Source organism: Arvicola amphibius, chromosome 3, assembly GCF_903992535.2.
Source record: "Arvicola amphibius chromosome 3, mArvAmp1.2, whole genome shotgun sequence".
Classification (NCBI taxonomy): Eukaryota; Metazoa; Chordata; class Mammalia; order Rodentia; family Cricetidae; genus Arvicola; species Arvicola amphibius.
Genome location: NC_052049.1, coordinates 79,630,580 through 79,646,754, shown reverse-complemented (window position 1 = coordinate 79,646,754; position 16,175 = coordinate 79,630,580). Strand labels below are relative to the sequence as shown.

General features: G+C 37.1%; 1 protein-coding gene across 1 annotated transcript in view; it reads left to right on the top strand.

Annotated features, from left to right (window-relative positions):
- The window catches only part of Cntn5 (contactin 5), a 481,109-nt gene that overhangs the window by 14,091 nt on the left and 450,843 nt on the right, over nucleotides 1–16,175 (top strand). The window contains exon 4 of the mRNA XM_038322119.1: nucleotides 13–188. Within this exon, the coding sequence (XP_038178047.1) occupies nucleotides 13–188 (176 nt within the window). The remainder of the gene's footprint in view (nucleotides 1–12; nucleotides 189–16,175) is intronic.

The following is a 16,175-nucleotide window of genomic DNA, read 5'->3' as shown; positions in this document are numbered from 1 at the left end:
TATTTTTCCAAGGTGGCTCCGGAATGGAACAGAAATCGATCTGGAAAGGGACTATCGCTACAGTTTGATAGATGGCAGCTTTATCATAAGCAATCCAAGTGAAGTCAGGGATTCTGGGCATTATCAGTGTTTAGCTACCAACACTTTTGGAAGTATTCTCAGTCGAGAAGCCACACTTCAGTTTGCATGTGAGTAAAGAAAGATTATTTTCACTATAGTGTACATGCACAAATTTAAACCTTCCGTTATAAAGCTTACAACTGAATTTTAAAATAGTGCTATACCATAGTCTGAATTAAAACTAGAAAAACAGTAAGTTTCTCCTGGGGGTATTGTCAGGTTCCCTAGAATACATGCTAGATCCCAAATAAACTCAATGTCCTATCCATGAGCATTAAAATCTCATTCATGAAAGTAGATGGTTTTAGAAATTGTCCTTCACCTGCTTGGCTCCTTCTTTTACACTTTATAATTGTGATTTCCTACAGGCTATCAAAGTACATATTAGCACATTTCAGAAGTTCTGCATGTATTAGAGACCAAAGAAGTACTTTAAAACAATAATGCTTCAGATGGCGACTATTAATTACCAATACTGATGTTTGAGATTTTGATTAAATGAAACCTCTCTCTCTCTCTCTCTCTCTCTCTCTCTCTCTCTCTCTCTCTCTCTCTCTCTCTCTCTCTCTCTCTCTCTCACACACACACACACACACACACACACACACACACACAAGCTCATACAGTCAATATGTCATTGCATTTTGGTCATTGGTATTGTATACATGACTGGTCTCCTGCAAGGTTACACTGCCAGAAAAAGCTGCAGCTGTCTTGCTTGGTGCAATTACACCTCATGGCATTTGCACAATAACAAAGTCACCCAGTGCTGCCTTTTACTGAATAAAACCTATTAGAAAGTGAGGCATGATCTTATAGACACTCTAATCTAAATATACCTAAATTACATCATAGACACGATGATTTAAAAATTTGTCAAATTTCTTCATTGATAGAGGAGCTTAAACAAAATTGAGAATAGTCTACCATGTGAAAATGTTTAATATTATTTGATAGTAAGTAATCCTATTTGAATTTAAATTCTTGAGGATTACAATCAGTGAAAATTGAAAGGGGGGGGATGAGGAATCCTTGAATTAATACATGTAACTATATTCATTATATAAGTTATCAAAATGATTTTTAAGTTAATTTAAACTCTGAGGAATGAAGTAATTGATTCTTCTTCATAGCATCTTCCTTGTGTCCTTTCTAAAATTAACTTGAGATCCAGACACCTCTTATAAAAGTGAGAAGAGGAAAAAGAATAAAGGATTGGAAATAGAATCAATTTGGAGAAGTCAGAGCAAGGTCCTAGAAAAAAGTAAAAATCCTATTTTTTTACATTAATTTGGTCAATTTCGGAAAGATGTATTTAAAATTCAAAAAGAAAGAATAGCCTGAATCTACTTTTATTTTATAGAATAATTTGTGGCAAATCATAGAGCCTTAATAAGATTTGTATTCACAATAGCAGACTAGCCCAAGAAACCAAATGTGTAACCACTCCTGCTACCTTTCTATTGAGTAAAGTGGTCATTTGCACACAGATACAGCACAACCTTTCTTTAATGGTATCTCCATTTTGATCTTTAGTCTTTCTTGGAGACTAAAACTCCATTATAATCTAAATAATCTTTATATTTTGACCTTATCAAGTGCTACACACTTGATTATTTTTCACAATTCTATGAGTTAGCAAAAGTAAACCATAGTATAAAAATTCAGTATAGAAATCACTACATTCTATATTTCTTCTCACTATTCAAAGTGAAGAACTATTTAACTTTCCTTGTGGATGTTTATGAGCCATCAGGACTTAGGAAACTTTTGTCATGATAATAATGTTCCTTACTGACTTGTCCACAGTTAGGATCCAGATGCCAAATGCTGAAATCAGACAAAGGTAGCTCTTTCTATTCTCAATAGCTGACACTACTTCAGGTTCTGGTTTTTGAAGACCGAAGTTGGTGAGGACATAAATTTTGGTCCTGCTTACCAGCAATGAAAGCAAGAAAGTAGGGAGAAAGGGAAAGGGGGAGGAAAGAAAGAAAAAAGAAAGGAAGGAAGGAAGGAATAAACGAATGAACCTAAAGGAAGGAGAGAGAGAGAGAGAGAGAGAGAGAGAGAGAGAGAGAGAGAGAGAGAGAGAGAGAGAGAGAGAGAGAGAAAGAGGAAGGAAGAAAGGAAAGAAGGGAAGGAGGAAGGGAGGGAGGGAGGGAGGGAGGATGGAAAAGCTATATAGAATGTATTTAAAATTAAGCAAGTGTAAAACAAAATTAAACTTTCCAGAAGTTTTCTTTCTATTCACCTGATAATAACATGCTTATAAAATAATTGTCCCAAAAATTATTCTATTGACATGTTTATTCTGAACATCTTAAAAATGTGACTTATTTGACTTGAGATAGATGAGTTCTGATCAACAAGCAAAAGATACACATGCAAATCCTCATGAAACGCATTGCACAGCAATGGAGATTAGCATGTTCCAGGAAGTCTCATAATCAGTGTGGGTAAAACAAAGACTCCCCGGAAATTCCTCAATACCAACGCAGAGAAAGAGAGAAATTACAGCCTCTACTTCAAAAGAAACAGTTTTTCCTGACAAATTCTTATAGTCTTTCTTCTGTGAAGCTTGTATTGCAAACTCAGCAACATCCCTACATGAACCAGCAGCAAGTTTAATTAGCCTGACGTAAAGCCTAATCTATTCTGTAAAGGTAGCCATGAAGTAACCATCTAATTTACTTGTATCTCTATACACAAAGTTATAATTAGAATATATATTCTAATTCTGAATAGCAGCTAATGGATTTGAAGCCTCACTCAAAGAGACACTTCCTCTTCTCCAAACCTGCCCTGTACAGGCACAGATTAACTGTCTACTCAGGAGAATTTTCACATGAAAATCTTCCCAGTGGAATAGCTACAAACATGTTTCAGCCCAGCTGATGTTAATACTTTAGTTTAGCATTAATAAATATCTTGCAGCCGGGCGGTGGTGGCGCGCGCCTTTAATCCCAGCACTCGGGAGGCAGAGGCAGGCGGATCTCTGTGAGTTCGAGACCAGCCTGGTCTACAAGAGCTAGTTCCAGGACAGGCTCCAAAGCCACAGAGAAACCCTGTCTCGAAAAACCAAAAAAAAAAAAAAAAAAAAAAAAAAAAAAAAAAAAAAAAAAAAAAAAAAAAAAAATAAATATCTTGCTCACAGGGGTATAGTAAAAATTAATGAAGTGAAAAAATTATGTTTGTGGTCTTATTTTCAAGTTCAGGGAGAGGGTCATAAATAAACAGAAAGCTGATGTGTTCTTGCTGGTAGTGAATGTTAGTGGTTATCTAGATTATTCTTGACAAAAATATACTTTCTTTCCAGAATTTATGTTCATCATGAGGGTAATTTCTTTACATAGTGAGGTGATCTCTCTTCAGTGACAAGTGAGAATATACCATATCAAACATTGTCAATCTGTTAGTTTATTGCCACCCTGATGAGAATTTGAAATGGATAAGTTGACACGGAACACTTTTCAATATCCTTAACCCAAAGCTCACTGCAATCTCTCCAATGTTGGTAATTTTTTTCTTCTTAAAAATAATTCATTCCAGTAAGTCAAACTGAAAATGAATCAAGAATAAAATCTCCTCATGCTGTCTCTTGCTTCAGAATATATCTTTATATGCAATCCTCAGTAAATTGATAGTTCATATCTAAATTTGAACATATTTCTTTTCGGGGCATTTAGATGATTTAGATCCAGAATATTCCATTAGTTTTCCTCGAAGCCATTGATTAAAATAACTTTCTTAACTTTTGAGAGATTTTATGACTTGTATACTTTATATCTAAGCCCTTTAATTTAACCTTTCATTTTCATTTAAAATTCAAAAATTACTTCTCTGCCTTTTTCATAACTTCTTCCTCCAAAATCAAATTGACCTTAGACTTCAAAACCACATTTTACTAGTTTTAAACATCTAATGAAATTATTTGAATAATCATTTACTCCACAGTGTAGCCCAAGCTTATTGCATTGGTCTATGAGGCTTTGCCCATAATAACTTTATTAATTTATTTTAATATTAATCTGGATGAAAGAATTAAATTAGCCTGAAAGAGTTCTGTAAATGTTAGATTTTGTTATAAAGTAAATTAAGGTATTTTTATTGGATCTATCATGTATAAAACAACTGTATTTTTTTTAAATTTTGTTTTGTTCTGTGAGTCAGTCGTATGTAACTTAGATCAGCCTGAATTGACCTTGACTTTCAGTCTTGCTGCCTCCACCACTTTAGTGCTGGAGCTACAGCCTGTTCCACCAGTCCTCACCACATAAGTCCTTTTCAAAGAGTAAAATATAATTATAATGATGGCTTAACTGTTCTTCTTAAAGACAATTCTTTTGCTGTGACTGACAGAGGTCGGTGACTGTGATTTAAAGAAAAGCAGTTCGATGTGAGTTAAAAATCAGTAAGTAAACAGTAAAGAAATCTTAAATTGGGTACAGAAGTTCCACATGTTTAATTCTATTTAATTACACAAAATCCAAATCTATAATTGTTTTATTTATTAACATTAAGACAAATACTTACTTTCAATATCCATGGCAATTGCTAATATCTATGTCCTAGGGTAACGAATGACTGCCAGTGATATGGCTCAGTTGTCTGGCTTGGCACCATTCCAGAGCATCTACCCAGTGGTGGCACTGCCTACAGTGTGCTGGGCACACCTCTCCCAAACCGAAAATAGGCAGAGACTTTCCTACAAGGGATCCGATGGAGACATTTTCTCAGTGAAGGTTCCTCTTCCTGTTTGAGTCTAGGTGTGTCAAGATGAGAAAAATCAAACCAGAACAGTATAAAAACCAATCCTGCCTTGTTTCCCTTCAACAGCTTGCACTACCAGCATGCTCTCTCTTCCTCACCCTGTATTATGTTTATTTCTTACTCTGTTGCATGGCATCTATTTTGACAACGCCTCAAGGCACAGAAAGCATTAACTATACTAGACTATGAGCACATTATGGATCTCATGCCTCAACCATTCTTTCAAATTAATTTCTATTTTACTAGTCAACCCCTGTCATGTGGAGCAGTCAGTGCTGGAGTGCCAAACTTCCAGTGGTGTAGTTACCACCCACCCAAAGCATTTGCTCCGAGTCATGTAGATGATTGCATACTTAGGAGTACATGAGAATCCACCTTCAATAATTACAAGAAAGAAATATAATTAGGGCAATATGTGTAAAAATATTATGAATTTTCACGTTTCATATAGATGATAGCTAGTGATATTATTATTTCATTTAAGAGCAGTAGGGAGCAGAGAGAAGGCTCAGTAGGTAAATGCATTTGCTACCAAACCTGAGAGTTGGTTTAATTCCGGAGCCCCACCAGGTGGGAGGAGAGAACTGAGTATAGCAAGTTGTCTTACCATCTATGTACATGCTATGGCTTGCCTTTGTGCCCCTGTACTCACACAATTAAATAGTATAAACTACTTTAAAATATAATAATTGTTATCCTAGTATTAATGAATGTAATTAATATTATCAATCCATCTTTTTTATCCATTCTATACATAGTGATTGATGTTCATATAATTTTCCATATTACTGGTGATAGCCCCCATATTCTAACAGATTTCTATGTAAAACTCAGTCATCTAAAAGGAATATGTCAAAGTCTCCTTTTAAAAACTAATGTTAGCTGTGACAATGACTGCAGAACATAGGCTTCTAGCCAGATTTCTCTATTTATTCTTGTGGCAGTATTTTTTATCTATTTGTTTTTATAATCTCATTTGCTTATAATCAAGCCATTACAACAGAATTTACCTCTCAGTGTTACAAATTTGTGGTCATTTTCTATAAGAATGTCTGGTAAGTCCTTTCTGTCCCTTTTGTCTGTTCCTAGTGTAATTTTTCCAAATACCACTTTTTATCTTAATTTTATGTGCGTGCAAGTGCCTGCCTAACTGTATATGCACTGTGTCCAGATAGGGGCATCAGAACCCTTCAATTGTACTCACAGTTGCTATGAGCATCCATATATATTCTGGAAAACAATCCTGGGTTCTCTGCAAAAGCAATGTGTTTCTAACCACTGGGCCATTTGTTTAGCCCTTACCAATTTTTAACAAGACTTTCAGAAATCATAACCTTTACTTATAATTGCTATTTTAGTCTCATTTTAAATGAAATAAAACATTTATCCCTCAACTCATAAGTACATGGAGTTAGCAAATTGACTCCTCAAAGCTCATGAAATTAAATGACTGTTTTAATGAATCCCATCTCTCACAACAGTATGTACAAGCTGTCAGTGATGAAGATCAAATGAGGCCATTAATATCCATCTGTGACATAAACACAGGAAATCCTCTACTTTGGTATCCCAACCACAACACATCCATGTAAATTGTTATCCATGGTATTTCAAAGATGAGCATTACATTTTCAGAATAATAAGTTTAAGTACTTCAACTGAAAAAGGAAAATCTCTGAGTCTCCATGACTCATTTGTCTACAAGCTGGACTAGAAAGGTAGAAATATAATGAGGTTCTAAACTCCTTTGTAAGAACACTAATTGCTATACAAGGCACCTGTTCTCTTAGCTTCCCCCATTTAGATAGTGTTAATAAGTGGCACTATGTCTTTGTTTCATAAAATACTCCATGATAATGTTTTTATGTTGGGTCTCAGAGTTGTGCAATAATGAGGGACAGACCACCAAAGTCTATTAAACCAGAAGCAAGCTGTATTCCAGAAAAAAAGAAAAAAATAATCACCCTGGAGCACACAAAGCTTATCAGCTATAGCTGTGGCCACAGCCAGAGACCTGGCTTCTGGAACTGTGGCATTGGGGGTTGGTTTGGAGCCTCTTATAGTAAAATCAAGCACCAGGTGTGCATCAAAGAACTTTTACTACCCTGAGGTCAGGCTTAAAGTCACATTACATTTTAGTTACCAACTTTTGGTTATAGGATGTTAACTTATGATGTTTGCAAAAGCCTGGTGCTAACACAGCCACTTTTCACTGTCCCTGAAAGAATGCAAGAGAGAGAGTAGAGTCATGTAGGAGGACAGTTAAAACTGAAGGGAATACAAGCAGAGGGTCACATAGAGACAATAGTTAGATACTAAACTTTGTCCAGAGTATGTGCCTAGATGGGAAGCTGGGAGTCAGGAGACAACTGTTAAAAGTTTACCTCTGTACTCAGTGGCTGCCAGGATGTCTGTTCTCAAGGCAGAAAGTGTTTGTTAAAGGTTAACAGTGAGTGTCAGCTTTATTTTTTTTCTTCCCGAAATGTGTTTGGGCTTAAACTTTTATATTTCCACATTCCTGGACTGGACCCCTTTATTTCTATAATCTATTCCCAGACTCTTCATTTATTCTTCACCTTTGGTAATATTTTATTTTGGATATTTCCAGAAGCTATGCTTCCAAGTGATTTCAGAATCCGTAACCAAATTGATTAATCGGTTTTGAAGTAGAAAATGAAAAGACTTTCATTAAAAATAACATAAACTGTCATAAAAATGATTATTTCCGTCAAGGTGGAAATCAAAATGTTTAATGGTAGACTTAGTATTTACACTTAACGATATAAACATTGTTAATATTTATGAGAATGCTGAGAGTGACTGCTAAGGTTTACTTAAGTTATGTGACAGACAGTGGGATAATCTATCAGCTTTTACTGTCACATTCAACCACAAAAGCAAACTCAGTCATTATCCATGATGAAATCTTGGAGCATTAGGTAATTTTATCAGAAGAAATTGACAATTGAAAAGAGATAAAACTAAGTTCTATCTCATTCTAGCTGACCGTACATTCCCTAAATACCATAAAATGAACAGTAGCCTCCAATGTTATGAGAGTTTTTGAATATGTCATCAACAGTCCAAATTGTAGACAGAGGGTGCCAGCTTGTTCTTCCTGGCCACCCAGCTAGGTTTGCCCTGAAATAACCACACAGAAACTATATTAATTAAATTGCTGCTTGACCCATTAGCTCTAATTTCTTATTGGCTAATTCTTACATCTTAATTTAACCCCCTTCTATTAATCTGTGTATAGCCACATGGCTGTAGCTTACCGGGTAAAATTCCCAGGGTCTGTCTCTGGTGGATCCACAGCATCTCTCTGACTCTGTCTCCTTTCTCCCAGCATGCCATTTAGTTTTCCTCACTTACCTAAGTTCTGCATTATCAACAGGCCAAGGTAGTTTCTTTATTCATTAACCAAGAAAAGCAACACATAGAAAGAAGAATCTCCTACACCACTAAACAATTCCAACATTATGCTGATAGATCTTATAACTTCTGATATTAGCAATAGAAAATTGAAATAATAAAGATCATAGATCCTACTTGTGACCTTCAGATGAGAATAACAGTAAATGTGATCTGCGCAATGTCTCTGATAGTCTTATGTATATTTTGGACTTTTTTATCAGTACTGTAGAATATTCACACACAGGCTCCCATTGGTTTGCTCGCATTGATTATGCTAGTGCAATGTCTCACAGAGAACACTAACCCCAACAGGTTTCACCGATGTTTTATTCCAATAAACTAGGTATTACAGTGAGAATGTAACAATGGCCTTTATTACCATGAGTGTTAAATACAAATTTCACTAATTATGAGAGAGATATTATAGTTTGAATGCAAAAATACCATTCTCCACTGAATTTTGGGCTTTAATCTAGACTTCTGACATTATTTCTAGAAGTTGCATCACCTCTCAGTGTCACTAGGGCAAGCCTAGATTTTAGCCTAGCACAGTTCTACCTGGATCTCTCTATTTCCAGATTGCAGATGGGATTTCACTCTCACCTGTCTGAATGTACAAGCCATTCCCCCACTACTGTTCTTCCATAGTGATTGGTTTCATCTCCCAATGAATGATGCAAAAGTAAGCATCTCTTCCCTTAAGTTGATCCCTGTCAGATAATTATTTCAATTGATAGAAAAACTATAAACACAGAAAATTAGTACAGAGTCGGGTGGTGGTAGCACACGCCTTTAATCCCAGCACTCAGGAGGCAGAGCTAGGCAGATCTCTGTGAGTTCAAGACCAGCCTGGTCTACAAGAGCTAGCTCCAGAACAGGCTCTAAAGCTGCAGAGAAACCTGTCTCGAAAAACCAAAAAAAAAGGAAATTAGTACAGATAAGGGGTGTAACAGGTGGGGTCTTCTTTGGAGGGTTTCTGTCCTGCCCAGGTCCCACAGCTGGTAACCCACAAAGAAATTACACAGAAGTCTACACAAGATATAAAATGATTGGTCCACTAGCTCAGGCTTCATATTAGTTCTTATAACATATATTAACCCATTATCTATCTTATCCACATGGCTCAGTACCTTTTTCAGTAGGGTAGGTCACATCCTGCTTCTTTGGGGATCTGGGTAGGACTGGGGAAGAGCTTCCTTCTTTCTAGAATACTCCTGTTCTCACTGCCCCACCTCTACTTTCTGTCTGGTTTTCCCACCTATACTTCCTGCCTGGCTATCAGCCAATCAGCATTTATTTAAAATATAATTGACAGAATATAGATGATTGTCCCCTACCACTTCCCCCTCTTTTTTTAAACAAAGGAAAATATCCATAGTCCATTTTTGGGGAATATGGGCATAGTATTCTAGGCTACTTATGGCTGGTTGGGGCACTGATAATCTTATAGGGACCTAAAGAAAGTTCAGAATTATGATCAAGTCCTTGACTGGAGTTTCCTGTGAGTCTTGAATGTCTTAGGCAGCAGTCATCAATCTGTTCTGGATGTAGAACTCAGATATCCAGGACATCTGTTCCTACTGGAGATTTCTCAGGTGGTCTTCCTTGATCAAACCTGATTTTTCTTAGCTCATAATGAATCCATAGTGTCTCATTTCCTGTGGAATCAAAAGCAAAATCTCTTTTCTAAAGTAATATATTTTGACTTCACTTTAGAAGTCAAGGAATTTTCAAAATACCTATCATGAATTAATTCAGCAGCATTTATAAACAAATATTTTTAGTAGCTATTATTCCTTCCTCAGCATTCAAAGAATTCAAAGAGAACATAATAACATACAGTATCAAGATTCACTGTGTATTTTTCATCTTTATGTGGCTTTATTTTAAACTCTTTTTTTTTTTTTTACTTTTTGGCATTTTTTGAGATAGGTTCTCTGGGTATCTTTGGCTGTCCTGGAACTCCCTCTGTAGACCAGGTTGAGATCACAGAGATCTGCCTGTCTCTGCCTCCCAAGTGCTGGAATTAAAGGTATTTACAATCACACCATGAATTCACAGAGGTCTGTCTGCCTTTGCCTCCCATGCTTTGGGATTAAAGGCATGTGCTACCACACCTTGAACTAATAAAGATCTGTCTGCCTCTGCCCCCCCACCCAGGCATTGGGATTAAAGGTGTGTACCACCACACCCAACTACTCTCTTTCTTTATTATTTATTTTAAGGACTTCATCCATTTTCTTTTCTCTCCCAAGCCTGCATATATTTTTAAACATGTGTAAACCATTTAAAGGTTTTCTTCATCTCTGAATCTATCTTTACTGTATATCTCTTTTTTTTCTGACTACACAAGTCTTTAATTTACCAAGAAATATGGGTAGGATTAAAGCCTTGGCTTTGATCTCTGGTTCCAGCCCATTCCTTAGCTTTCTGTGATTTCAGCCTCATGACTGAGGTACCAGCCAGAGCCATGTTTATTGCCACAACTGTACGGCATTTCAAGGTCTCTGCCTGCAAACAAACTGCAGCAGTGTGCTCACAAGCCACATTCAAATGCTCTATAGACGACCACCTGAAGGCGTATATCACAAACAATCCCACACCAGTTTGGAATTATGATTAATAGAATGGTTATTTATTTAAAGGGGAAAAACTTACAGATCACCATCCCAAACAACAGCCCTTTGCGTAATCAGGAAGGGAGCCTAGTCGCTGGAAGCGGAGCCGGAAGCCAGAAAGCGAGCAGAGGGCAGTTGCTGATTTTTTAAAGAAGGAGAGACCATGCCTCAATGGGCTGGTATCTCGGCAGCTATTGGCTGAAGGAGCAGAAGGAGGTCCTGCAACAACCGCCTACCTGAAAGAGTCAGAATTTGCCCTGGCAGGACGGCCCAGAAAGCTGGTATTTTAAAATGACACAGCTTTTTTCGGGCTATGGCTGAAAACTAAAAAGCATGCGGTCAGCTTTTTATAAACACTATTTAAGTGTTTCTTGGCAGGACTTCTTAAAAGAGCTACAAGGCTTTACAACTAAAGCTGAGTCAGGGAACCTCTCTTAAATGAGAGTGCTTGCTTGCCTCTAGCAAGCAGAACAGATCTGAGAAATTGCTGTTACCAAGAAATCATGCACAATGCTGTCATTTTGTTCTAGAATTACTTCCCAAGCTGTCTCAGGTTTTATTTGGATGCAGTTGTCCATACTGGGCACCATTCTGTAAGAGGAGGGGCCTGCTTTGGGGAGTTTCCATTCTGCCAATTTCCCACAGCTGGTAACCCCCAAAGAAATTACACAGAAGTCTACATAAGATATAAACTTATTGGCCCACTAGCTCAGGCTTTGTATTAGCTCTTATAATGTATATTAACTCATTTTCCTTATCTATGTTATCCACATGACTCTGTACCTTTTTCATCAGGGCAGATCACATCTTGTTTCTTTGGTGGTCAGGGCAGGACTGGGGAAGAGCTTCCTTCTTCCCAGAATATTCCTGTTCTCACTGCCCCACCTCTACTTCCTGTCTGGTTTTCCCACCTATAATTCCTGCCTAGCTATCAGCCAAGCAGTGTTTATTTAAAATATAATTGACAGAATATAGATGATTGTCCTGCACCAAAGGGGGATTATTGTTTGTACTAACTCAATCATGTTGCTCACAGGTTTGTTGAACTGGTTTTCAGGGGAAAAATGAAAGATTTTGCAGTAACAGCCTAGAAACGTTCTATAGTGCTACAGGAAGCACTTATTGGATCATTCTGGTTAACATGAGGACAAAGGAATGATGATAGAAATGTGGATAGTAAAGACTTTCCACAGAGAACAAAGACATAATGAGGAGATAGACTAGATACCACTCACATTATATTCTAGGTGAATATTTGCCTGCTTTCTGCACATTTCTTATTGCTGTTGCCTGTTGTGCTTTCCTCATTTCCTAGGATAGCAGGGGCTGAGAAGATTCAGAGGCAATGGCACAGAAGCTCTTTATTGTAAAAAAGTTGTGGTTAGGGTGTTCTACGAGGCAGCTTGTTTGTTTCTGGCTTCTCAGCCCAGAAATAATCACACAGAGATTGCATTATTTAAATCACTGCTTGGCCTATTAGCTCTAATGTCTTATTGGCTAATTCTTAAATGTTAATTTAACCCATTTCCAATATAATATTTTATATTTTACCATGATGCTTGTGGCCTACAAGCAAGTTTCCAGTGTGTTTGTCTCCAGTGGTGGCTCCATGGCTTCTTTCTGACTCTGCCTCCTTTCTCCCAGTATTCAGTTTAGTTTTCCCCACCTAGCTATGTTCTATTCTATTTCCACATAGGCCCACAATAGCTTTTCTATTAACCAATGGTATTTACAGCATACAGAGGGGAATCTCACATCATTAGAAAAATCAAGCTGCCATAGGAACGTTTTTGGTTGGTTCTTCTGAAATTGGCTATTGCTGCTAATGTGTTGTGATTGGCTATGAGTGTGCATCATTAGTTAACATGCTTTTGGTACACTGGCAAGTAGTTTTGGCCAATTTTGCTTATTCATTGTGAGTTTGCAAGTGCTTGCTTGTTTTTGCACTATTGCCCTGCCTCATCTTGCCATTTTTATTGAATTTTTACTGGGCAACCTATTGGGGGTTATGGATTTTTATAACCCCACCTCAGGGACCCTTCCAGCATTTTGAGCTGTGCCTGCCTTAGGAAGGCTTGCCAGCCAAGCTCTTATCCATTTTTGAGTAGCAGTCATTGGAGGATTGGGTCCCAGGAAGGTCCCAGTAAGTCAGAAGCAAGAGGAGACAGAACTAGTACTCCAAATGGCCTCCTGTGTTTATGTTAGCTAAGTATGGACCACCTTTCTTGGAGGTTTTGGTCCACTATGCTCCATAGCCATTAACACCTGGAGTGTGGCCTTGTTCACTCACTGTTGTCAGGATCTTAGTTTCAGGAAACACTTGAGCAGAATACTAGAGCCACCACCACCCTTCCCATAATGCACCATACAACAAATTTAGAAGGGTATAGCAAAGATTTCATGTGATCCCATACTTGGCCAAAGATATAGAAGATAGGTCCAATGGATAGGTCCTGTGTTAAGTTGTGTAGGTTTTGATTAAATGTTTATAGCTGGGCACTGGTAAACCAGGTAAAAGCTTGTGTAAACTTTTAGGGGAAATATGGAGCCTAGCCTGTTCCAGCAAAGGTAAGGACACTGTCATGGTCATAATTATTAGGCAGTCTACTCTGTGGTTGCCTGTTGCTAGCATTTCTGGCATCCCTGTATGTGATCTGATATGGAATAAGTTCCAGGGTATCCTCTGGACTGTAATAGTTTGCAAGGTTTTGGAGATGGAATCCTTTAGGGACTTTAATTTTGCAAAAGATAGTATTTTGAATTATTGTATGACAAAGGGACTATCTGAGAAAATATTTACAGGTTCTTATTTGGTCATTTCCATACCTTAAGGACCGCCAATAACTCCCCTAGTTGTAATGACCCAGAATTTGGTTGCGTATAGGCCCTTTCCTTATGATAAACTTCCATTATTTTTAACCCAAAATTAGTTTTATTGGAATCTCTAAAGGCTATAGAGGCTTGGGGGATGTCATTTTTTGATAGTGTGGAATAATTTTTTATCTTTACTTTTAAAAGGGGAGGGCAGAAAGTCATCTGTCCTGGGGGAAATGTCCTTCTGTAAAGGTGAAGATTTTGGTGGGGTTAGGGAAATTAAGCTGCTGGAGGGCAGGAACGTCTTTGGTTGGTCCTTTTGAAACTGGAAGTTGTTGAAGGGATGCTGCTTGTTTGTTCTCAGCTGATCAGGCCTGAAATAATAACACAGAAACTGTATTATTTAAATCACTGCTTGGCCTATTAGCTCTAGCTTCTTATTGACTAACTCTTACATATAAATTTAACACATCTCCATTAATCTGTGCATCACAACAAGGTTGTGGCCAACTAGCAAAGTTTCAGCACATCTGTCTCCAGTAAGGACATGACTTCTCTCTGACTCTGCCCTTTTTTTCTCCCAGCATTCCATTTAGTTTTCCCCACCAAACTCTGTTCCCCAATAGCAAAGCAGTGTCTTTATTAACCAATGATATTCACATCATACAGAGGGCAATCCCATATCACCTCTCCTTTTCTGTTTAAATAAAAAGGGAGGTTTTAATTTTAACATAGTAAAATTACCTATAACAAAGCAGGTATCAAGCAAGAATTATATTTACAATATTTATATCTACTTTATCTTTTATCATAACTAAGGAAACCATAATTATAAATTCTTTAACTCGAGCAAAGTCTCCAGAAGGATATCATATTATTTAAGTTAAACAGAAAGTGCATTGTAAGCAACTTGCAAAATTTTAGAATTGACAGAGACATCTCACTAACTGGACAGTCACCTAAAGCTCTTCTGTACCGTTCGGGCATCTGTCTTCAGCCTACAAGCCCATTGTATCCAGCAGACTTTTCCATGAAGCAGGAAATTTCAAAGACAGTTCTGCCTATATTGGCAGTTTGTCAGTCACATTTTTCTGTGCCCTGAATAATATATAGTAGACTCTTTCATGAAGCAAAAACCCCAAAGGATTGTCTCACCTTTAGGAAAGTTCAGCAGTCATTTCTTTGTGGGTCCTACATGTCCAGTTTATCAAGCAATCCAGGCAAGAGCAGTCTCTTGCCCAAATGGCTAACCAACTCGATTAACAGGCTCTTCAATGCCTATCTTCCACTTGAAGTAGATTGGTGTTGTTAAGAGCAGATGTGTCTCATTGTCATGGAATTACTAAATTCTTAAAGCATTTTAAATGCCATATTCTGTAATCTTTGAAAGCTTTGAAGAATACCTATCCATCTGAAATGTATACGTGTATATGAAATGTATATGTGAAATGTAATGTAAATGAAATGTCCATTTAGAAAATCTAACTAACATGACTACATGTTTGACTATTAAAGATGATAATCTATTGACCTGTATTTCTTGATTATATATTACAGTTTTAAATGAGCTAAATAAACACAATACCTTAATCAAGAGCAGAAATACATATATACAATATAACAAAATTGACCTTAAATTTGTATCAATAGAGCAAGATTCATACCAACGCAAATCTCTATAGCATATCCCCTTTTAAATGTAAAGAAACATTTATAGACAAAGTTTGGGAATATGGGCATAGTACTGTCCAAACTTCTTCCTGCTGTTTATTGGGTGAAGTAATTTTTTGAGGGGTGTTCAAGGCAACCTTTTAGGGGATCTTGGTCCATCAAACCATATTAGTCTGGAAGCAATCCACAAGTTCTCATCCTCTGTGGAAACAAAAGAAGAACCTCTTTTCCAAAGCAATATCCTTAGACCCAAATTCTGAAGGTAAGACACCTTTAAGATATATATGTTGGTTTAGCTTAGCAATCTCCAGAATCAAATGTCTGTCTGCAGTCAAAAAAATTTAAAGATAACACAATAATATACATAATCCAGACTCTCTGAATTTCCCATCTTTATGTGGCTTGTTTTTACTCCATTGCTTTTTGTGCAAGTTTAATATTTATTTTATTATCTTTACTCCTTTAATCTATGACTGTCTGAACTCTGTCTCTTTAAAGACTTCTTTTTAAAAAAAAAAAGCATTTGCTTTTTTTATAACTGTATATATTATTTTTTTTCTCTCTCCCAAGCCTACGTACATTTATCCAACACTGTGACTTATTTAGAGGTCTTTTATGTCTGAATCTGTCCTATTGTGTATCTGTAACTCTATTTTCCAGCAGAGCTTCTTAAAATGTTAAGCGCTCCTTAAAAACTTAAACAACACACTTGTAAGGGTGCCTGCGTACCCTGCCCAGTCCAGCATGGCAGAACTGCTCACCACC